At 41.5% G+C, this 25489-nt stretch overlaps 1 protein-coding gene across 8 annotated transcripts in view; it reads right to left on the bottom strand.

The window, feature by feature from the left end:
• Positions 1 to 25489, bottom strand: part of ST7 (suppression of tumorigenicity 7) — a 233750-nt gene that overhangs the window by 5493 nt on the left and 202768 nt on the right. For 3 of the 8 annotated variants that reach the window (XM_036077126.2, XM_036077128.2, XM_036077130.2), the window contains 4 exons: positions 14798 to 14948; positions 5377 to 5469; positions 2566 to 2705; positions 664 to 1726 (listed from right to left, as the gene is read on the bottom strand). In XM_036077126.2, coding sequence (XP_035933019.1) covers positions 1607 to 1726; positions 2566 to 2705; positions 5377 to 5469; positions 14798 to 14948 — 504 coding nt within the window. In that variant the 3' untranslated portion in view covers positions 664 to 1606. Of the gene's footprint in view, positions 1 to 663; positions 1727 to 2565; positions 2706 to 5376; positions 5470 to 14797; positions 14949 to 25489 lie in introns of those variants that run through there. The other 5 variants (XM_036077127.2, XM_036077129.2, XM_078059492.1 and 2 more) reach the window with 3 other exon arrangements.

The following is a 25489-nucleotide window of genomic DNA, read 5'->3' as shown; positions in this document are numbered from 1 at the left end:
TTTAAGAGAGGAACACTTAAAGGAGGAAGAATAATTGCCTAATGTTATAAATATATTCCTGTTTTAAATTTTACTAAGTTAAACTCTAATCTATTCAGAATTTTGGCAACTATTTTTACTCAGAGGTTGGCTTGGGGGTATAATAATGAATAGTAGAGGTCCATAAACTAGAGAGCATCCTGGGTTTAAAAATCACGGTATGTACAGAAGACTTAAGGAAATTTGAGATGTTCTACCAATAGTCAGAGGTTAGAGGTGGCCATGAATATATTAGTTGTCATAAGAATTTACAAGAAGGAGGAGACTTGTTGAGTATAGTTTTGGAGGGCAGAACAGGAACAACAGGTGCATATTAGAGAGAGGCAGATTTTATTGTGTAAAGAAGACGTCTGAGCCAGGAGACCAGTTAAGACTCTTGCAGAGGAGTCCAAGCAAGAAGTAGAGTGGACAATGAAATGGGCTTTGATGTTAAGTAGGTGAGTTCCCCATCATTGAGAGTATTCAAGAAGAGTCTAGATGACCTCCATCACATTACTGCTGAAGGCAATTTGTTTAAGGTCCTTTTCAACTCTAAGAGTCCATGACTATAATTACAAAAGAGGAGGAGAAATGCTAAACTGTACCTGATTTTTACATTGATTCTTTCTGCAGAAACCACTACCATTTATTTATTTAATAATCATTTATTGAAAACCTACTATGTGCAAGGTGCTGTGCAAAGCTTTGGGGATACAGAGATGAGGAAGACACAGTCCTGCTCTCAAGGAGCTCACATTCTAAAAGGGGGACAGACAAGTTTTCAACAATTATAATATAGTACAATAAATGTGATAATGTTGGTATTCATGGAATACTGTGGAATCACAGAGGAGAGACCTCTAACTCAGCTTAGGAGAAACTCAGAAAGAAAGCTGAGTATAAAAGAAGGAAGAGGAGTTAGTAGAGTGGACAAGCTGGGGTGGTGACGGGGAAGGGCATTCCATGCACAGCAAACAGCACGTGCAAAGGCACTGGGGTGTACAAGAGCCTATGCATCTGGGAGTGGTGAGTAATTCACTATGGCCTAAGAGCAGTGTCTGTGCAAGAGTTGGGAGAGATGAGGCTGCAGAGGCAAGCAAGGCCAGATCATGAAGGGCCTTGCATACCATGCTAAGGAGCTGAGACTTTATCCTGAAGTCTGTGGGAAACCTCTGGAGAAATTCAAGCAGGGAAGTGACATGCTCAGACTTGCAATTTGGAAAGATCATTCTTGTGTCAGTATGAGAGAAAGCCTGGCAGGGGATGAACCTGGAAGCCAGGAGACCAGTTAAGACTCTTGCAGAGGAGTCCAAGCAAGAAAAAAGACCTAAATGAAGAGAAGGAGGCCATGGGGAGGGAAGGCGGGGAAGAAGGGGTGAATTACATTTACTGAACGCCCAGTGGCTTAGGAGGTTAGACCCAACACGCTGTGGAGGCCGAGACAGGTAGGATGTGGGGAGTGAGAGAGAGGAGCTCAGGAGGGCTGCTGCGTTTCTGGCTTGAGTAACCGGGCGGATGGCAGTGCCATGGGCGGAGGTCAGGAATACAGGAGGAGTGGTTTTGGTGGTGGGAAAGGAGGGTGATGAGTTCAGTTTTGGAAATGTTGAGATTGAGGTGCCGGTGGGATTTCCAGTTCATCTTCAACACGCATGAAAATACTCTGGCAATTCCAGTCCCTGAGCTCTGCCGAGCAGAAAATGTCAATCATCTGGAAAGGGATTAAATCAACCCAGCCAAGTTAGAAATCATCCTTTCTGACTCCACTTGCCTTGAAATCAGAATGGAGTTCCAGGGAAACAACTGACACTCTTTTCCTTATTCCTTCTGTTTGAAACTCATCTGTGGCAAATGGCAAAATCAGTAAGCTCACCCTCCCTGCACGTGCGGGTGAAAACGGTTGGTTTTCAACCAGGAAACAGCGGTTCTTGCTTGTCAATTGTTAATGCAGACGGCTTTTCTTATTAAAGCTCCATTCCTCAACCCTCCTGAAAGGCTCTCACTGGATTTCCATATTCTAAATGTCATGTCCGTATACTTAACACAAGTTCTTAATCTACTTGTTCACTACAAGCCCTCCACAACCTCTCAGCTCATTCCCCAAACAAGCCAAAAGTTTGAAGCCATGAAAATATTTTTTATTTAAATCTCTGAAAATGTAAATCTTGTCTTTATTAAAGGAAAGACCCACAATATCTGAAGATTAGAAATAATGTCGTTCAACTTACAGAAAATGGAGCAATTTCCCACACATTTTTCATTTGCTAGGATTCCCTTAATTATTTATTTAATACTTTCAGACTTCATACCTGTTTGAAATCTGGGATTTTTTGTGTGTGAAATGAGGCAAGGCATGCATTAACAAACTACCTACACTTTCTCACTGGCCTTCAACTTTTGGATTCCACCGATGAAGACGAAAATTAAACAGTGAGCAAATGATCAATACAGGCATATCCTTTCCTACACGACACTCCTTCGTTTCTCTCCCGCTGCTTCCCTTGGCTTCCCTGGCCCCTGGCCTCAGGCTTCCTCTTGGCAAATACTCACAGCTTTTGCGAAGACCCCCATAAGTTCCGGGAACTGATGTGTCAGGAGGGCCAGCATGGCTGTGAAGGAACACAATCCAGCAGTAAAGAGAATGAAGAAGGGAAGCTCCTTCTTTGGGTAAACTGAGACTTCATGGAAAGCTGTGGAGAAGATCCAGAGGGAAATAGGAGTGTCAGAGTGAAATGCGTTCTCAGGGCATTTCTGTCTGTGGGACGGTCTCTGCAGAGCTGTGACTGAAGCCTCTAGGGAACACAAAGGGCAGGGCACCTGAATGAACCAGCGCCACCCTCTGAGCCGGCCTCTGGCTTGCCTATCTGCTTCTCCCGAGGCCACGGTCGAGCTTTAGTGCCCCACGGGGGAAGCACGATAGGGCTGATCTGAGGATGTCGCACATCTGTGGGGGAACAGTAACACCATCTCTGCCTAATATATAGTCCTGCTTTCTCAAAAGGAAACACAAATAAAACAAAACCTTATTCACATTATAAAATACGTGTTCACAGTGCAAAACCCAGAAAATCCAGAATTAAATATACTGGGGGGAAAAAATCCTTTCTCTAGATTTTGACCTTCCTGTAATTTTTTAATCATTATAATGAGGTGATATTTGTTTATCTTGTATTTTTTCCTGGCCCACTCCAAGTATGTCGGTGGAGGGAGCCACCCTGATAGACATTCAGCAAGGACCTCACATGCTGGCCAATTCAACCTGCAAAGGTTGGAGATCAAGGCTGCGGGGGTCATCTGGCACCACTGTGGGAGACTCTTGATGATAAACATACTTCCAACAATCTCACAATCACCAGAAAAATAAATAACTGGTGCTCTTCAGAACACCTTTCATAACTTTAAAGTTTCAACTGCTGGGCTTAGGGAAACCAAAAAGCAGGTGGCACCAATGCCAAGAGAGCGGACTCCCCGCTTGCTGCTTGCTGGCTGGCTGTGAGCCCCCCCACCCCCCGGGGGGTGGGGTGCTTACCAGGGGAGCTGGGGCTGGCCCGTGCGGAGAGACTGTGAAACTGCCTCTCGAACCGAAAGGGTCCAAGTGGAAATCCAGATCTAAAGGCCTTTCCTCGACTGTTCAGCTCCCATTATTTACAGCCCTAAACAATAATTGGCTGGGCCTGAGATTGAGGGCAGAGGGGCAGGGAGGGACAAAGCAGAGACAAGCCCGCACACGTGAATCCGGGCGGCTACCTGCTGGGATTCGAAGGAAGGGTGGAGGCACACTCTGGCCCTAATGTCCGACGAGGGGACTCTGAATGTGCAAAATGTGGGGAGCATTCCAAACAGTCGGCCCTCTTGGTATCCACGCCATCCTCGCTGTCAACGCCCAACCCCCGAAAGATTGTGAGGGGAGATCAGATTTTGGACCACTGCATTCAATTAAATAAATGAGAGTCATAATTTTCAACTTCGGGTTCATAAAGATTATTCCTATAAAGTTTCTTTTAAGAGCTGTAATCTTGTTCTAAAAGTGAATCTATTCCCATGGAAACTTAATTGGACTCAATTAAAACATTTTAAAACTGTGCTTTTCAGAAAACTGCCTTTCTTACCAGAAACAGAAATTTTAACAAGGATCTCCTTGAAGCGGGAGTCCAAAGGTAAAGTGCGGGCCCATAACAGGAACTTCTGAAATCAAATCTAACGCAGTGAGGCACCAGACCCTTTTTCACAATAAAACTCAGGCAAGGAGCAACAACACATCCCTGAACTCTCCCAGACCCCTAAGTAACAAATAGGACATGGCCTCTGGCTAGCGAGGAAACAAGGGAGCGACCTCCTGCTGCTTCAATCTGAGACAGCAATTCGTGCCGCACCCAGATCCCACCACGCTGGAGACAGGACAGGCTCAATAATGTTGGCACTGGACGATTTACTATGCACCCAGGGCTCCAGACTTACCCTATCCCTTGGGGCTACGAGACAGGATTTAACTGGGGCCGGTCAAAGAGAGGAGGTGGCGGGAGAGAGGACAAGGAAGAGAGACTAGCCAAATTTTGGAGCTTATTATCTGAGAGAGAAAAATATGTCCTAAGTCAGGGCCACATGAAGAGCCTGGACATGATCCCTGCATACAGTATGATTTGATAATAGCTACTTAGCAGGACTTGTCAAAACAATGTTGTATTACAGCAAACCGAATCATACTTTGCACGCGTGGCATGGGCCATCAGACTGCTAGCTCATCAGGTTCTCGAGGGCAGGGCTCCCCCTCTTTCTGCCGCATACAGTGCTGAGGCTGCACGTGTGCTCTGCTCATGCCACCCCAGCTCATGACGTGCGACCACGAGAGGCTCCTGGGAAACCCCTCCGGCCACCGCTGAGAGCACGCCCACCCGGCCCCACACCTCTGCCTCTGGCAATGACGCCCCTGTCCTGGCGCTGCCCTCCCATCCTTGACTCATCTGCAGCCCCTCTGGCGTCAGCACTTCCGCTTCACACTCCAGTCTGTGCGGAGCACATCCGAGCAGCTGGGCAACTCAGGCAGAACCACGCACAGTGGACCAGCCCTCGAACATCCACCCCAAACTAGTGGTCTCTGTGCTCAGGCCAACCAGCGCACGGTGCCTCTTCATCTAAATTTCAGGGCTTGGAGGTCTTTCCCTGTGAGGAATCTGCAGAGACCTGGAGGAGCAGGATGCCAGACCCACTACATAACTCACTTTAATGCACATGCTAGCAAACAAGGACAGGGTTTGGGAGAAGAGTAATAAAAGACAAGGAACATTACAAACATTTATCATTCCCACCTCTTCCCATCCCCACGTTCAGGCACAAAGAGAGGAATACAGAAGTGAGACTTACACGGAAGCAGCTCTCGATCTGCTGTTTCTGTACAGATTGGGTAAGGATAAAACAGATGCCCCTTTTCCAAGGGATAAGGGATCATCCGAAAAGCTGAAAATGAGAGACAATATGTTAGAGGTTCAATATTTGTCTCATAACTTCTCAGTTTCAAAAACAGGCTTGAGAGCATTTTTATAATGGTAAACAGTTCTGCAAGGAACTCCCAGAAAGGATGCAAGAGTTACCCAAACTCTGAGTTATGTGCAGATAAACTGTCGGAGATGCGTTATGATGTATGACTCACACGTTAATCTCACACTATATATTCTGGGCAAACCTCACAAAACTGGGTGGGGATGGGGTGCAGAGGAGGAGGGAAGCCATCAGTTCAATGCCCAGGATTTCCTCATCTATAAAGTATTATTAAAATGTCATGAGCAGAAATTCAATATAGCTCAACTGATGGTAAGAACACAAACCTGGATTGAAATGCTTCCCCAAGAAGCAAATGTGGACTGACTTGTTGAAGCCTGTTACAGATGTACAAATATGAAAGGCATTCTGCCATGTCTATTTAAAAAATATGTCTAGGTGGATGAGAATTCCAACCAAGATGGACAAAAACAAAAATCTAAAAATGCAGGACTCGGGAGGTATTTCTAAACTTTATATGAAACTTTCCAACCTTCAATATCATGTGGGGGGAAAAATGGATCTGGAGAGATTGATTATCTGTGTTTTGATGATGTCAGGCCACCTAAATTCTGCTTTTGTGGCTTCAGATAACATTAGGTCTCACACTGAATTATGGTTTTCCAATCAATCCATCCCTCTCCATTATCACATGTGTTACTCCCCCTGTTACGATGTCATGAGCATGTTAGTCTCACTGTTGCTATGAACACAGTGCTCACGAAGTAATTTTTCTTCAACAGATGTCCTGTAACTACAGCCCGCTGTGGATAGAAAATATAAAAACTGCACCCTACACTGGCAACATCAGGTAACGATCCTTGCCTTCGTGTGTGTCAAAGAGGGGTTGGGGGGGGCGCACACAACAGTCTCTTTAGTCTTAAATGCTGTATTTCAAGGAATCAGAGCTACATCCTCAGCTGGGTAATTACCTACGCCTTCTCAAAATGCCGTCAATGCACATATTTATCTTTTGCATACTTATTTCAAACAGGAATCAGAAACAAAGAATGTTCTCCCTCACAAGACATGACAAGGTTCCATTGTAACCAGCATCAGTGCACATATGGTATTTATTCTGGTGTCTGAATATTATTTAAAAGTAAAAACATTATGTATGTGATTCCAGCATTTGGAATGCAGTCCGTCCACAGCACAGTGGTCTCACTCTGACGTTAGAGCACATTGCCATGGAGAATATAAATCACTATCAACGTGGGATTAGAGCAGAGCCAGTTTGCTGGCAGTTTGCTGAGGTAAAAATGTTATCAATTTTCCTCTTGTAACAGAAACCTCTTAAACAGAGATTAAAACATTAAAAACACCCCAGACTTTAACTCTTCTTAAAATGAAAGGCTCACCCTAGTTCAATCAGACTTTTCTTTCATGCAAACAAAGATGACTTTTGCCCGCTGCAACAAGAGCAAGGGATGCTCTCGGCACAGGTTGTTAACGCACATAGATCACGGAAGGAACCAGTTTCTCTCGATAGGTTTGCAAGACAAGGAAAAAAAATTACATAACAAAAAAAACCCCAAAACCCTTTTTAGTGTCTTTATAGGATACACTAAAATCTCTTCTGGGAAGCAGTGTGTTTAAATTTAAACTGCAATATGGCAGGATTTTAATACCATTTCCCATAAATGAAGGCTGCTATGAAAGCATCCCAGAAATGTGGAAAAACCTACGTGGAAGTTTTGTTTTGTTTTGTTTTTAACCCAGATTCCCTATGTGCAACAGGGCTGCTGTAATTAAGAATCTGTTCAGGTTCACATGATCGAAATAAACCCTCAGTTTTCAAAGTGGCTATAAATTTGAATGCTAAATTTTATTCAGAATTGAAGTCAATTTGCACTTCAGGGAGCAATTTTTTAAATGAAATATAGGAGAGTAAGATCTTAAGAGTGTTCAACCATAGAAATCTAATGGTCGGTTGGTGTCTTTTCACTCAGATGCCAAATCTTTTTTGCAGCAGTATTTGGCATGCATACAGAATTCCGTGCATCAAGTTAGTCTTTTTCTTCTAATCAGTTCTGGTCTTTCTGGAGAGGGTGGAGACAGTGATTATATACAACTTACACACACACACACACACACACACACACACACACACACACACACACAGTCTTCCTGCACTGTCCTCCCCCGGCCCCCCATGGCAACCTCCATGACTGTAAAAAGATGCTTATGGTGCTCTTAAAATCTCTTTCTCATGTCAGCTGTCATTTACATTGAGTTCATAAAATAAGATTAAGCTTTTTGGCTTCACTAAACAAAAGCAAATGCAATTTCTGTTTGCAATTCTATCCTTTACCCACCCTGCTGTGCAGGGTCCAGCAGAGGGGGAGATAAGCGGTGGAGGGCTGGAGGGAACAGGAAGAACACTGCCGAAACCTTGCCAGCTTCACCTCCCACCTCCTGATCCCTCTCACTGAAAAGACATGTAGCTGCTCCACAAGAACCTCATGGCTTTAGCTGAATGTCCAGAAATTTTGCAAGCGCAAGTAGTAACACATGGGTTTGATGGTGCAAATGAGAAGGGGAAAAAGGGCATCTGTTTTATGAATTTCATCTATTTCATGAATGACTACAGACCTCCTAAAAATCTTTGTCTGGAAAAACATACATTTCAGAAGAATTAAAAATATACATGCACTTGGTTAAAAACAAAACAAAAAAGCTGGGCCGCTCCGAGTGAATGCATGGGACACGAACGGCGTTTCTGCATTTTCCTCTGTGTGCCGTCACCTCCCTTACCTTGACTTCTGCTGTACCGCTGAGGAAGGGGCAAAATGAAACTGGGAGTCAGTTATGACCACAGAGGACCCCCACAGTGAAGTCTGAGGCACTGCACTGCCATCTCCTTTCCCTGACCAGACACGTTTTCTAGGCTCCACACCTGTCAGTGCTGGGCTCACCAGAGACCCTAAACTAACACTGGAGAAAAAAATCAAGAGAATCAAAGAAGAGACAGAAGGATGGATACAGGAACAAACTAATTCCCTACTTTCCCAGTGATTTCTAATGACCTCTCAGCCTACCCACTATATAGACAAGGATAGAAGATAATATTTGATATTTTGTCTATGTTGCCTTTTCAAAGAGGATCTCAGAGAACTTTACATAGATAGATTACTTGTAATAGCAAGAACTGCATTTGAATCCCAGCTCCACCTCATCAAAATGCGAGTGCCTTCCTCATGCACCAGGCACAGCCACACATTGTCCCTGCACTGACGGAGCTCACGGCCTACTGCAGGAGACGGATGATCCAATAATCATGAAAATCTGTGTGGAAGATTTCCCTGCCATAGCACCTCTGTGCTGTGTGTATCTAATGGAGGAGCAGTGGAGGTGACAGCTAACAATGAGCTGAACTTGACCAAGCTAAAAACTGTATGACTGGATGGGTCATTAGTCTGTGTCCCATCTCTTTGTCTGTAAAAATGAGAATACTACAGACCCTGAGAAGCTTAAAGGAACTAGTGTGGCAGATGTTAAGGTGTTAAACACGGGGCCTGATGGCTCAATAAAAGTTAGTTTTCTCCTTATATTCCCATTCTACTAAACCCACAGTTCCTACTTTCTCGATCAGGTCCTACTCTTGCTTATTAAGTAAAAATGCTGCTTGTTTATAAACAACCAGAAGTGCAAACGATAGAACAGAAAATTATCATCAAAACAAATTTTACATTTTCACCTTTGACTGTAAAGTAGGTAACTGGCCATAAGTGCTATTTGTCCTTCATGAGGCATTTGAGCACCATAATAAAAAATTCTAAAGTCAAAAGCCCGGGGTGCTGATCCACGCTCTTGCACTATCTAGTTCTGTGGTCTTGGGATAATCACTTTCCCTTGGTTCAATGATCTACCATTCCAATTCTGAAGAGAAATTCTGGAGCATTATAGCAGATTCACTAACTTGTTGTCGACCCTCAACGCTCTAACACTCTGTTCCTACTTGCGTGATAGCATTGCTTGTATGCACACTACACATCATATAGATGTGTGTGCTAATATACATATATGTGAGTATATATGAACAGATGTGTGCGTGTATATGCACACACATTTTAATGTTTATCTCAAAGCATTTCAGAGTACTATTCATCTTTTTATCTCCAACATAATGCTTGGTACAAAGGAGGGACTCAATATGTGTTCACCGAATAAAGGAATACATGAATTAATGCACAATCAGGAAGAGACAACTTTTAAAAACTCAAGTGGATCCAAATTATGGTCAGTCACCACGGCGGAATAATGAAAGGGACAAGCTGGTCCTACTGGGCAGTAGGTGGGGAGGCACTACACAATACCTGGAGCCTGGCTTTTAGTGTAAGTTAGCTATGACCAGGAACTTTAGCAGACCATTGCTTTCTCCCAAATTATAAAATTTAGCATTAGATCTATGGGGTGAGGGGTGGGGGAATCTCTCTGTAGCAGTCCAAAAGGTGCCAGTCCTTCGGAGGAAAGGTCTGGTTAGTGGAAATGCCCCAAGGACCACATCTTACAGCAAGGAACATTTGCCATCGGGTTCAAAGAGAATAAATTAGAATCAGAATTTCATCCTATGCTTCAACAATGGGCCATTTTCTCCTCTCAAAGGAAATACTCTGCCTTCGTCCCCCTAAAACACACCATCTTCAACTCTTATACATTATTTAGTGAATTCTTTGGGGAAAAAACTCCAAAAAGAAAATAAAGAGTCTTACTTGGTCAAGAGGAAAAAAATGGAAACAAAGAAAGGCTAAGTGATTTACCCCATGGCATACTTGTCTTCTGATATATAGAACTAGAAAATTAAATCTTAAAGTTCACAGCTGCGGTCAGCAGACTACCCTGCTTTATAAAATAAATACAGCCAAAATGAGCCTTGAAAAGATCGAGGTAGGAGGGAGATGAGGCCACATCAGTATTTAATATAGGTATAACAGAAGATGTGCCATTTAAAATAGAGCCCCATAAGGCGCAACACTGTTGTAAATAGACCCAGTACAAATGAGATTGCTCATTTATATAGGTTTTGTATATTCAACTCATACTTGCAGTAATGTGTGTGTGTGTGTGTGTGTGTGTGTGTGTGTGTGTGTGTGTGAGGATAACCAGAACCTACAGTGTTTAAAATAAGTGTAATTCAGATAAGGTGGCAGCTGTATAATGAACTAAGAAATGTATTTTTTAATCTTGTAATTAAAACTTTTCCCCTTTCTTGATTATCTTGACTTTGAGGAACATATTGTGCAATTTCAGGGGCTGGGACAGTGATGAATCAAACATTTTAGAAACCTTTGAAATGCTGATGTATTTGTGGTTGAGGACTAAGTTTTTTTTTTTTTTTTTTTTTAACCACCATATGTTTCAAACCCAAACAATCTCTGCCATGCATCAGCTGGACTTTGGGGTTTTATCAAAAATGTGAGTTATTTCAGCCTGATTGGTGGGAACCTCACTTAATTCCACAAGATGACTAACGCTCCAACATAATAAACTCATTAAAAAGCAAAGAAAAATAGATCTCTATCGCCACTCCTAAACCAACACTTTTGACAGAAGAATGTTTTTTAATCTCCGAAAGATCAATTAACTAAAAGAATACTCATTTTTAACATGGGAACTGGTGAAATTAGGTACTGTTACTTTCCTCCCTGAATTTCCTTTCTAATGAAAAGGGGAAGCTGGAAGGGAGTTGGGGAATGGCCTTAAATTTCAGAACGAACAAAAAAAGATATAAAGGACAAAACCTAAACTATGAGGCTGGCAATGTCAAAAGGCGCCACCACGTGGTGCACTGGAGGAAGTGCAGCCTCTTGCGCTCAGGCACAGGATGTCCAGGGGACCTCTGAAGGGAGAAGGCGCCCTTCACCCGCTGTAGCTGTCTCAACGCAAGGGCCCTGAAGCCCGACAATCTGGGGTGGGGCAATGGCATTCAGTATCATCTGTGATTCACAGTTTTCAAAAACTGGGTAAGTTAGGTCAATACCACTATAAATAGCCAACTCAGAATTGTAATCCAAGTCTTCCAATTTAAGATGCCTCCATTTAATTTAACCTAGAATGGACACAGATCTAGAAGTGATGTCAAAAGATTGCACGTGATTGTTTGAAGTTAAAGTGGTCATTCTTTCTTCTAAACTGCATGAGAGATTTATAGCTTTGCTTTTAAAAATGACCAAAACTTTGTACTGAAACATCATTTTTATAAATATATGTATATAGAGATATACACATACATATTTGTGCTTGTAGAAAAATATGTACATGGGGCGCATGGGTGGCTCAGTCGTTAAGCGTCTGCCTTCGGCTCAGGTCATGATCCCAGGGTCCTGGGATCGAGCCCCACATCGGGCTCCCTGCTCGGCGGGAAGCCTGCTTCTCCCCCTCTCACTCCCCCTGCTTGTATTCCCTCTCTCGCCGTCTCTCTCTCTGTCAAATAAATAAATAAAAACCTTAAAAAAAAAAAAGAAAAGAAAAAATTTGTATGCTTGTTGAGAAAATTTGAAAAATACAAACATGAAGGAAAAAAAGAAAATCTCTTAAAATCCACTTAAAGGTATATTTATTTCCAGTCTCTTTCCTTTGTTTATATGTAGAATTATTTGATTTTTTATAAAATCGGGCTCATTCTATATTTAAAATGTTTAAGTCAATATTCACCATCAAAAATATAATTTCATATAGAAAGATTAACTTTCTAAACACTAGAAGAGGAATAAATACACCTGAGCCTATAAGTAGTAGTGTAAACTGAAGGCTTCCAAGCAAATGTTTCAGAGATAAGCGATCTTCTTATGCTTAATCTATTCAGGAAAGGTCTAAATAGCTGGTATTATAGAAAAGAAGACTGAAGAGAAAGTGAACTTGAGTTTACATCCTGGCTCTACCAACAGTGGCTGCAAAACTTGCAACAAGCTGCTGGTCTCAATGACTCCTCCTCTCCTAAACAACTGAGGCGGCCACCTCTCAACTGTCTAAATCAGAATGCTGTCAGGAAGAGTATATGAAATGATGGACATGCAAACCCTCGGTAAATTACCCACTTATACACACACTCTCCAAGGTACTTAGTGCCTACGAAGCACTCTCACTATTCTTGTCCAGAATTGAGGTATAGCTTTCTTTCCAAAAACTGAATAGTAGTATAACTTCCTTGGAGTGGTCTCTATTTATCTGTAAGTTTCAAATGCAGAATTTCCCTTTCCTTGAGGTCCCTGACTGTCTTGCTATACTGGTTTATGTCTAAAAATTCACCTCCTCTCTTCATTCTGCCCATCTAATCTGAGGTAATTAATTATATTCCCCCAACATTACCACCCTGGTAGATTTTGGAGCTCACTAAGTCACTTCATATTTGTTCAAATCCCATTGTTCTTCCCAGTTGATCCAGAGCATTCCCCCCCCCCCATTGGTATCTGATTATATGGGTAACTAATTTCCAAATAAAATTTCTAATTATTCCTCATGGGATTTTTTTTTATGGTTATGCCATTCCTAACACTGTGTCTTTGTAACTTCTAGCCTCCCTATTTTGATCCTTTCTATATCACTGTAACTTTCTTATCAATCAGATCCAACTGGTAAGCTTCTTTTGTTAGGTTTCCAAAATGCTAATCTATAAATATGTCTTTATTTGGTAAGCCAATCTATCCATGTCATTTTTTTCCACAATTAACCCTAGGTGAGGCCTCTCATGTTCAATCTTGCTGGGCTTTTTCGATCTCTTTTTCATGTTTAAATAAAAATTCCTTTTGTCTTTTTTGGGTAGAACACCTTAAATGCAACAATAAACCAAGCCAACAGGGACTTTACACGCGCCCACACATGCCCTGAGTACAATGTGCTGTCTCAAAACAGGACCAGGGCACCTGGAGTAGCTTATTATACAGAATGGAGTAGGGGTGGAAGCATCAACCAAGTCAACACCCCTCAAGTTATAAATAGTAAATTATTTAAGTAAACTCACTAGAAATTCTCTAAAGAAATATTTTCAAAACTCAACAAAAAACTTGCAAGCAACTTGAGTCCCATCTCTGTCAACTTACTTTTACCCCATTCCATTTGGCTGCCCCCACCCCCCTTCCTGCATCCATTTGGATTCCTGCTGGGTTTGGGAAGGGCAGGAAAAGGGAAGAGCAGAAGATTATCAAAATGAAAATGGAAGCAGCAAAGATAAACAGAGTAAAAGGGATTAAAAAGACATTCCTTTGTGAAGCTGATCAGAGTAGGAGTGAACTAAGAAAAAATTATCAGAAGACTAATACTTGTTTTGTTTCCCTATGAGAGGGGAAAAAAAACACCCCACACTACATGTTGTACTTGTTTTGCTTAACTAATAACAGTGTGTCTACACCCATTTTGTCCAATAATCTGTAGTTTTGGGCCTTTTCCATCAATTTACATTCTTCCAAACAGCCCCACCACTTTGCACAGTGTCCTTGCTTATGACACTGTCCTAGTTCTTCATGGCTTGGTTCAAATCTCCTATGACCCATAAAGTCACCCATGACTGCTCCACCCCACTGACCTCTCCCTTTGGAAAAATCACTGAGCAGCTGCTGCATGCTGGTTACTCCTTCCAACTAGACAAGATGCTTCTCCAGGACAGGGAGCATGTCTCACCCGCAACTGAAGTCTGCTCTCCTTACACAGAAGGATAGTACCTGGCACATGCTCAGACTGATTATCCCCACATCCATCAAACAGGCATTATCCATCAATACACAAATGCTACACCTGCCACCCAACACTAGGGTCCTGTGGTCACTGCTCTTGTTCTGAAGTATAATTGCTGCTCATTTGTTTGGCCAACCTAGCTCCAGTGGAGGATAACTGTGGCTCTTTAGCCAGTCCTCCCAGAAAGGCCATCTAGAAGTGGTCATCAGAGCCTAGCACGAGGCCAAGTCCTACGCCAAAGATTCCCATGAAGCTGAGAGGGTGCCCAGGTCCCCAAGGAAGGTTTTCCAGTTATAGAGTGCTCCTCTGCCAAAACAGTCCAGATTCATCCCATCCACTGCATAAACTTGCTTTTTGGAGGTATAGGGATGGCATCACAGTATCATCCACCACCACTGGGGAACTGAAGAGTCTCAGTAATTAACCATCATCTCTCATGATGGAACATTTCAGGGAAGAAGAGCTATAGATATGCAAATCATCATTATTCATCATGAACACTCAGGATAAAAACAGTTTTAGCATCTTTCCATGCTCTTAAAAAAAAACGTTTCAAAGAAAGAAAATTACTTACTGCCTTCCCACGTACAATGCAAAAGATTCAAAGCCCCTTCCACCCTCTTCCAGTGTGCCAGATGAAAGAACGCATACGCTATTGCTTCACTGTCCCCTCGCTTCAGGATATGTTCTGGGGGGAGGATTAAGCTTTTCATTTCTAGGAGGTACTGAAATAAAAAAAGGCAGGAGACAGATGCATTAAAACATAGTAATTTGGAATTCAATATTGAGAATAGAGAGGTTGGTTTCCCTAAAGCCACCACTCATAAGCATTTCATCAAACCTGCAACCTTGTTAGTACATTTGAAGGCAATTACTAAAATATCCAGCAACCCAAAGCTTGCTAATAGTTAGCCTTCTACTACTTTCCTACAGTGGAGATCAGAGGCTTTCAGGGTAAGATACTCTAATCAGCGAAACATATATAGACTCAAACAGCAAAATGGAAAATTTAGAAGACACAATAAAGTTGGTATAATTTTGTAACCAAAAACAAAAATACATAAAATGGACACAGGAAGGTTAAGAAGTCATAAGACTAAACCTACTATACTAGAGAGACTTGAGACTGACTAGTGCTGCCCATTATTTTTTTCTATACAGATTTACCAAGGAGAAGGACCTGGTCCTGTGAAAAGAGCCACCCCTTGCTGTTCAGATGCTGGAGGAAGGAGATGTGGCAGCCTGAGCATAGGAAGACCCCAGGGCGGGGAGCAGTACAGACCCCAAACTATACTGTTCTTTTAGATCCTTTCCCAAAGACTGAAGGGTCCTCAGCTTATGCCTCTTCATTCCTATCTTCTATGAAGGAGATGGGAGCACAGAGCCAGAATGGATTCTTTGGTGTTTACTACTGAATAGAAAGGGAAGCAAATTTAGGGTGGTATTTTATATTTGCAAACGTTAACTTCTTTTTGCTGGCTGGCTTCTCCCTGGGCTTCACTCCTCACCCACACATACATACACACCATCACCACCAACCACCATCACAACAACCCATGCATCTCCTTTAAAATGGAGATTAGCGGATGATGGAGGGATGTGTTTAATTAAAATGGGACAAACACAGCAGAAGGAAGTGCTAGGAGAAGAGATGTTCAACAGTTTTAATGTCAGAAACAATTGCCTGAAGATTTATCTATCAGTGGAATTTATGAGAGGGTGAAGAATGGAAGAATCCTGCTACACAGAATGGAGATCATGGTACACCTCTCCGTGTTCTGTTATCTCATGTGGCTTTATGTGCTTTGCACACTGCGTGCAGGTGCCTTTAAGTTTCCTCTCCTGTTGGCATATCCGCTATCGGGATGCACTTGCTTAGCAGGAACCAGGAGGACACACTCTGGCCTCTTGGTTCAGCAAATGAAACTTTCCTCACTCTGGGTCTGGTATCTGAAAAAAATCTCTAAGCCTCAGGCCTCAAAAAAGTGAGAGAGCCTATCGAGAGTGCAGCAGAGAAGAGTGATATAGCCATCACACTTGGTGGTGAGGGGGTGGGGAGCGTGGGAATAGAGGGCCCTCCGTCGACAGAAAGACCTCCATGGGAAGGCCTCTTCCCAGACCATTCCATGAAGGTGGTGATTACTCTAATGGGAACTCCTCAAGGATGAGTTCCAAAAGAACTTTTTGGTCAGATCCCTTTTTGAATTCTACAAGTCACTGCCTTCCTCCTTCATCTTGTTTTAAAACAGTGCAGAACAAAAACCTTTTGGGAAAAATTACAATTTTGAGTTACCTAGTAATCCAACCGGCACTACATTTATAATGAATAGCAACCATAATATAAATATAAGGGTGAATTTTACGTTCAGAGATATTTGACTATCCTCTCGTGATCTTGTTACCTTAATCGAAGCGATTATACTCTATGTTGCCACCACCCATGATGATCTTAAAAGACTCCAAGGCAATGAGTCATGGGAAAGACATATAACCTGTTAAGTGCTATAAACTGTATTAATTGTTTCAGAGTAAGAGAAGAAAGATCATTCAGTTACTCTTAATAATCATCAGGAGAACAAAGGAAAGGGAAATTTTCTTGCCTAATAAGAGCCCTAGAGTAAGACTTTATTTTTGAGTTTCTAATAATTATTTATAGCTACCCTGCCTACCAAATAGTCAATTTTTAAAGAAAGAACATGCCGTATGAACTCTGAAACAACTAAATATGAAAACCATTAGTGCATGTGTCCCAGGTATACAGAAACCTCTTCAAGTCCCTGAGAATAAGATGGTGGCTGAAAGAAAAGTATAAACTACCATTCCTTTTATTTCTATGATTAGGAAAGTCTTTCAAAGTCATTTCATTAAGCATCTATAAGAGAACTCTTCTCTTGGCCTAAGGAACCTTCAGAAATAGGGGCCTCTGAGAAGAAGTGGGTAGGCCCACATTTGTGGGTAGACTTGAAACAGAGGGGGCAGGGCAGAGAAAACTTGTGTGTATGGGGCGTAGAAAATTACCTATATAATTTTATAATTATAATAGAATAGATATAATAGATCTGCATTATCCAATATGGTAACCTCTACCACATGTGACTATCTGAATTTAAATCAATTAAAATCAAATAAAATAAAAAATTCAGTTTCTCAGTCCCACCAGCCATATTTCAAGTCCTCAAGTGAGGCATGTAGTTAATGACCACTATACTGGACAACGCAGAGACATTTCTGTTAGCACAGAAAGTTCTATGGGAAAGCACTGCTGTAGACAATGGAAGTTTCCAATCTTCAAGTAACTAAAATAATTTTTAACATGAAAAAATTTTATAGACACCTATGGTAGGAATTATTATTATAGTATTGACTGAAAATACATAATATGGCAAAAAGCTACAATAAATGTAATAAAACAGGAATTCATTTAAAAGCATCACTGGCCACCAGGGCATCTAAATATACTTGGAAAATAGTACACATGTGTGTGAGACAGATGGTTTACTCAGCTTGCAGGCTCAATGTGCTGCATATGGCCTCAAGGACATCATCGTCCACAGCCCTAAAATCAGGCCGTGAGGTAATGCTTTGTTTTTCCTCTAAGCAGCCTCTGATCTTTGTGTACGTGTACTTTTCATACATTGCCTTGTATTAGTTATTTGTGCGTCTTTTCCCTCAGCTGAATCATAAGATCCTCAAGAACATGAATCTCGCTTCCTAAGAAGTCTCTCAAAATGAGCATCCTTGCTCTAATCAGCCTCATGATGCTAACCAGAGCAACTCACCAAGGACACTCAGTTACCTTCTCATTGAATTTGCTTGATGGCAGAAATAGGTTATGCCTATAAAGGAGATTTATACTCCGGTATAGTTCCAAACAAAATGTTGGCTCTAACCAGATGACGAAGGCTAATAACAACAATCTGTTATGTTTTTGGCCAGGCTTAAAAATGGCTGGCAAGATCAGTTCTCAACATGTGCAATGTTTAAATTAGAAAGGCATGGAACAACATTTCACATCTTACTTGTCAAGAGAAAAATAAATGGAAGAGGGCAGATCCCTATCCACAAGTATGCAGAAATCAATTAGAATAACTGTAGCTTGCAAATCAGAGAACACTCTCTGCCTGTCTGTAATAATTATTTGGCTTCTATTAGCTAGGCCAGCATTCCGTGCTATCTTGCCTGCTACCCTGCCTCTAACTTCCTTCCAGATTCTCAAATCACATTGATCTTAAAGTACAGCTTCTAAAGGTTTCGGAAGCAACTTTCAAAATCTATTTGTCAGAATCTAGTTCCTTATGTCCATAGGAACATACAAAGTCAGAACATAGAAAGAGGAGCTGAGTAGTATGGACGTATTTAAGAGAGGCTGGCTCACCTGTCAGGAGGCTACCCCAGGTGACTGTTCAATGCTCTTCTGTTAAGGTCTTAAAATTCTCTAATAATTTGAGTGAAAATAATCCCAAAGTTAACCTTCACATAGACATTAATGTCCAGGAATTAATTCATACCACTTTTTTTGGATTTTTACAATACCAACAATAGAAGTCATATGAAATCATTAGGGAAAAAAATGGGAACAAACAAAATAAGCAAATACAGGTTAATTTTAGCACACTTAGCTAAATTTAGGTAAATTCAACACATTTAGGTAAATTTTAGCACATTTGGATGATGGCTATCAGGTTCCTCCCAAAAAATCAGGTAGTGGAAGAATATTAGCATGAGAAAATGTTCATGATCTATTAGTAAATGAAGAAAAAGTAAGGGTACCATACAGATTATGATTTTGGTAACTAAAAAAAATAGATATGCGCATTAAAACACTGTAAAGTCACAGACAATGTTAATGGTGGTTAAATATTTGATTTTACAGGAGATTAATTTCTTTTGTGCTTTTTTGGTGTTTTCCAAGTTTTCTATAATAAGTCATTTTTATTTCTCTCTCTATATATATATGTATATATGTGCATGTGTATGTGTACATGTAATACAAACATATTTTCTAGACTTGCAACAAAAACATAAAAAAACAAGCCACACAAATGAAAAAAAAGATAACCAGAGACAGCAATTTTTATATGTTTACAGTGCTTTGGTACAACTGGGTATGAAAGAGGCTGAAAGCCCAGAATGGATACTTTAAAAATATCTATCAGTAAAGAGTTCAGAGAATAAAATTAGTCCTATTTGGAAGACAAGCTATATATTTTGAGTCTCAATGTTGCCTACTCCCTGGACTCAATAAGACACACGCTGGAATAGGACAAAAATACCACAAGTAACCATGGCTCTCTTGAGGCATGCTGGGATGGGACTGAAATACACAGTATCACGGTTCCCTGCCTCCCCTGCTCTCATACACCCTCGGCCATTTTGACCCACTGTTTGAATCCCAGCCCTACTGTTCCACTCTGAGACCCTGGATAAATTAATTTCCTTCAACCTCAGCCTGCTCATCTGTTAGAATAATAAAAATACACATCTTGCCAATTTTAACTGTTGAAGATTATGTAGGATAATATACGTAAAGCATTCACACAGTACCTAGCACATACGTGTTCATGAAATGTAGCTATTTTTACTAACAAAAAAATGAAATGTTTATATTACTGTGGAGATAAGTTATATTTTTTGTGTATGTATGTCCCACAAATAATTGAATCTGTTTTTAGGTAAAATACTTCAGCAATTTTACAGTAGTGGCAGATCAGCTAAAAAGAACTGGCTACTGGGGGGTCACTAACCAATCTGGAAACAAGCACAATGCAAAGCTGAACTGCCAAGTTACACCTGGTGATCTGTGGTACCACTCAGGGGGCCTCCGTACAAGATAACCACTGCTTGCTGGCTCACTTCTCTATTCATCAGTTACTGTGCTTCATTCAAAAACCACAGGAGTGTCCACAGTGCATCCCAAGCAAAGATTTAGAAGAGATCATGGTGTAGTATAATGACACACCATGGCAGTACCCACAGTTTACCTTAAGGACACGCCAAGGGCATGGACATGAATTGGTCAGGTCCCTATCCTGATGATCACTAATCTTTGTAGAAGCGTGTGTGTGTGTGTGTGTGTGTGTGTGTGTGTGTGCGTGCGTGTGGAGACAAAGAAACAATAAAATTCAACATGATGACTGCCTTAGTAAGAGGTATATACAGTTGACCCTTGAACAATGTGGAAGTGAACTGTGTGGGTCCACTTATACGCAGATTTTTTAAAAGATTTATTTATTTATTTGAGAGAAAGAGAGGAATGCGAGCAGGAGGCGCAGACGGAGAGGGAGAATGAATATCAAGCAGACTCCGCGCTGAGCACAGAGCCCAACACAGGGCTCGATCCCACGACCCTGAGATCAGCACCTGATCTGAAACCAAGAGTCGGATGCTTAAATGACTGCACCACCCAAGTGCCCGGTGGATTTTTTTTTTTTTTTCAATAAATGCAGTACAATACTATAAACATATCTTCTCTTACGATTTTCTTAACATTCTTTTCTCTAGCTTACTTCATTGTAAGAATATAGTATATAATACATATAACATACAAAATATATTATTATTCAACTTTATGTTATCAGTAAGGCTTCCAGTTAGTAGCAGTAGGCTATCAGTAGTTAAGTTTTTAGGGAGTCAAAAGTTATAATGGGATTTTCAACTACGTGGGGGGGTTGGCATGCTTAACCCCTGCATTGTTCAAGGGTCAACTTGACTAAGTACTGAGGAAGCAAATGAGGGGTACTCTCTCTGAGAAGGTTTCACAGAAAAAGGAAAGTATGAGTCAGTCTTATTATTAATTAAATTAGTTCACCTACAAAGATGAGGAGAGGCAGAAGCCACTGCAAGGCTGGGCAGTGGCAGCAAAGCATCAAAGGGCATATTGTGCTTATAATCTTAAGGTGCTTAAGTCCTAACATGATAGGCAGTCCCAACACTGACCAAGCACTAACAGGTGTCAAGTATTCGCTCAGATACTCCTTACAACAACTCTGTGAGGGATTAGGATTCTTATTTTACAGATGGAAAAATGAAGGCTTTGGGAAGTTAAGTAGCTTGACCAGGGTCGCACAAATGGTATGTACCAGAAACCGCACTGGAACTCCGGTTTTACGCTACTCTCCAAGGGAAGCAGGAAAAGTAGACTGTAAAAGGTCTTCCGTCCTGTGCTCCAGAGTCTGACCTCCGGTCTGAGTTATTCCATAGTTTTCAAACTTTGAGAAACAGAAAAAAAAATGTTCAAAAGAAAAAGAGCAACTTAAAACAGAATATGTGAAATGGATATAAAACAAAGTGGGGGGGGATCCTGGGGGAGGGAGCTAATAGAGGTCCGAGGAATCCTTATGGCTCCTAGGAAGACGGTTTGAAATCTGCTGTAGCAGGCAGTTAGGAAGTGAGCTGGTACCACCTGTGGTTTTGAAAGAAAGGGACAAGTCAAGTGGACAAGAGACTGAAATTAGAAAAGTCTTAAAAAGCTTCTGTCATGGTCTGGGTGAGCGGTGACTAAACCGAGGAGGGCTTCCCCAGGACTTGGCGCCTGGCTGAATCTGACGGCAAGAAAAGGCATTAAGGGGGACTGTGAAATTTCTAGTTTAGGAAACTAGAGTAATGTGAGATAGTTAGCTGATATAAGACACCAGAGGACAGCGGAAGTGCTTGGAGGGATAGCCTGAAGGCAGCTGGGGTGCAGGTCTGGAGCCCGGAAGAGAAGCTGGACACAGGGATTTGTTTGTTCAGGGAGAGGCGGAAGCTGAAGCAGCAGGAGCACAGGAGATCTCCCAGGAGAGCTTCAAGCAAGAAAACGGTGGGTAGTGAATGATGTTCCCAGAGGACCAATCACAGGGATGGGCAGGGGAGGAAACAATGTAGGAGGAGAGTGCCCCGAAATGCAGGAGTGACCCAGAGGGCACGCAGTACAGAGCCAAGATGGCCCTGAGGTAGAAAAAGTGGTCAGTGGGACAGAACACTGAGGAGAGATGAAACCGGATGGGCTTTGACAAGAGGCCAAAGGATCGGATGACCTAGGTAGGCCGGCCATGATGGCAGCGGCCTTGGTGGGAGCAGCTATACTGCTTTTTGTTAAAGAAAGAGATCTTTTAGAAACTGTCTATTCCTGAGAAATGTGGCTAAAAACTGGTTTCTGCTCACTTTCCTCTGGGTCATATTTCCACAATACATTCTCCTTACTCTAATCCAAAAAAGCTTTGGAACAAAATATGACTCAATTCAAAGAAACTTATATTGAAATAATATTTCTGAAATGTACCATTGATATACAATATCACAGACAATCTGCCAGAGTATTTTGAGTTTCTGCTTCCAAGCTTCAAGCATTTTTAAATGCTAAAACCCACTACACGTTTTGTTTCCTAAATTGGATTAAAAAGCAATTTTATACTCTGTCAATCAGCTCTACCAAGACATAAGGGGAGGACTGCATTAGTGTCTGCATGAAATAGAATTTCCATCACTCTAACAAGGTCCTGTGGATACTCCATTAGCATATACAATGACCAGGATGTTTTCCCCCACAAGCCTCTTAAAATCCCCATGAAATAAGAGTTTCTAGATTAACATTAGATGAGCTTTTTTTAAAAAAATGTAAATTTTTATTGGGAATGTATTTCTGTCATAACATTTTTCATTCTTTCCTATTTTCTCATGACTTTCCACACTCTGAGACTGAGAATTTAAAAACTATGTATCTATTGGCTGGATCCTCCTGTCAATACCATGTCAAGCCTGGGCTGTCCGGCTGGTAAAAGGAGCTTCAGGAACACAGCAAGCTCCCTCCCCCCAGCACACTCAGGGACTGCCCACTGCACCCCAATGTGGGGCCAGTAGGAAGAGCCCATGGCTTCCTAGTGCTGGTATTTTAGGCAAGATGAAGATGAAAGCTTTCCCTGCATTGGTGCTGGTGATTTTTTCCCCCTCAATGTCTCCACCGACAACACTCAGGCATCTCAAGCCCTTGGGGCTCCCTCAGCCCTCTGCTGCTCATCAGAATGGGTGTGGAGCCTCCAGTTCTATGGGTGGGACCTCACATGCTTGGGATTTTCCTGTGGTGATAGTGACTGGTCATAGGCTTCTGTTCTTTTCTAAACTGTATGTACAGGTGCCTTGGGGTTGCTGGGCTACCTGCTTTCTCATCCCAGTTTCAACCATAGCAGTTCTACGTCTACTTGCTTTGTTCATTAAGGCTTCATATAAGATTGTATTAGGAGGGAAAAAAATGTTTACTGCTCTAAAAAATCATTATTAGTTACTTGTCATTGTTGTTTTGGTGGCATTCCAGAAAAAAAAAAATAGGAGACAGAGGTCGGAAACGGGTAACTTTTAATCAACCATAAGCAACGGACTTACCGACAGTTACAAACTGGGAATTCCGGCAGACAACAGCTGTAAGCCAGAGCATGCTAGAGCCTCCCCTCAAATCTGTAGGCTTAAAGGGACGCTGTGGGTACTCAAGGTCAGGGGCAATGCAGTGCCACCGTTAAACTCTCTAGTTGTCCTTCTTACACTAGGATGTTTCAAAAGTACTTATTAATGCATTTTTCTAGGCAGGGTCTATTGTAGCCCAGCCAGCAATAGCAGAAATAGAGCTGAAAGTACCAGGGAAAAGATGACGAAGGCCCAACACATGTCCAAGTGCCTACTATGTACTGGATGAGTTACACAATGTAATTCCATTTACATTTCCTCAGACCTATGAAGCTTTTATTTTTATCCCCATTTTATCAAAAAGGAAACAGGCAGGGAGCTAATCAACTCCCCCTTCCCATGGTTCCCTTTGGCCCATGGACAAGAAGTAGTGAGAGTCCTTGTTTCAAATACTTCTGGACCCTGTTAATGACACTTCACAGGTCTGCCTACCTGATGTTGCTACCTCTTGCTCTATCATTACGTTAATATGTTTTCCCGGTAAGAACAGGACGTCTACATAATGGGCCTGACAATTCAGAAAAGAATAAACACACATGGCTAACAATGTTCCACCTTACTAGTAGTGGCAAAGAAACGCCAACTAAAGAACAGAATTCCATTTGTACCCAATGAAATCATAATTATTTTTTTGTTTTCCTTCTTTCTTTTTTCTGTTTTAAACAGATTGCTCAATGCTGGTGAGGGTGCGAGAAAATGGTAAAGAAGGCATTACCTGCTGATGGAGGTGTAAACTACTACAATCTTTTTTTGGTAAGCATCTGGCAATAAACATTAAGAGCCCTGAAGTGCTTCTATATGTTACTCAGTAATTCTCATTCTGTATATCTATCCTAAATAGATAACGTAAACAGCAAAATATCTTTATGACCAAAAGGTTTGCTATTATAGTTGACCACCTGATGTCTACAACAGAGGACACAAGAATTAAATCATTCTCTTCAATAAATAATGTGAGGAAAACTGGATTCCACATGCACAAGAATGAAAATGGACCTTTATCTTAAACAATACACAAAAACCAACTCAAAATGCATTAAAGATTTAAATGTAAGACCTGAAACTATAAAACCCCTAGAAGTAAATATAGGGAGAAGCTTCATAACACTGGTCTTGGCAACAATTTCTTGGATAGGACACCAATCGCATAGACAACAGAAGGAAAAATAGATAAGTGGGACTATATCAAAATAAAGAGCCTCTGTGCAGCATAGAAAACAACAGAGTGGAAAAGTAACCTATGGAATGGGAGAAAATATTTGCAGACTATACATTTGATAAGGGGTTAACATCCAAGATATACAGGAAACTCCTACAATTTAAATAGCAAACAAACAAAACAAAACAAAATAACTTGAACAATAAATGGGCAAAAGACATGAACAGCCATTTCTCCAAAGAAGACATACAGATGGCCAACAGGTACATGAAAAGATGCTCAGGGGTGCCTGGGTGGCTCAGTCAGTTAAGCATCTGACTCTTGATTTCAGCTCACATCATGATCTCAGGGTTGTGAGATGGAGCCCCACACATCAGGTTCCCCACTAGGCGTGGAGCCTACTTAAGATTCTCTCCCCCCCCGCCCCTCCCCCAACTCACTGACACTCACTCTCTCAAAAAAAAAAAAAAAAAAGATGCTCAACATCACAAATTATCAGGGAAGTATAAATCAAAACCACAATAGATATCATCTCATACAAGTTAGGATGTGTGAGGCCATTGTCAAAAAAAGAAGAAAAAAAAAAGACTATAACAAGTGTTAGTGAGAAAGTGGAGAAATTGGAACCCCTGTGCACTGTTAGTGGGAATGCAAACTGGTGCAGCCACTGTA

This window comes from Halichoerus grypus, chromosome 12 (genome assembly GCF_964656455.1).
Source record: "Halichoerus grypus chromosome 12, mHalGry1.hap1.1, whole genome shotgun sequence".
NCBI lineage: Eukaryota > Metazoa > Chordata > Mammalia > Carnivora > Phocidae > Halichoerus > Halichoerus grypus.
The sequence above is the reverse complement of the archived record's forward strand: the minus strand, read 5'-3'. Positions and strand labels throughout refer to the sequence as shown.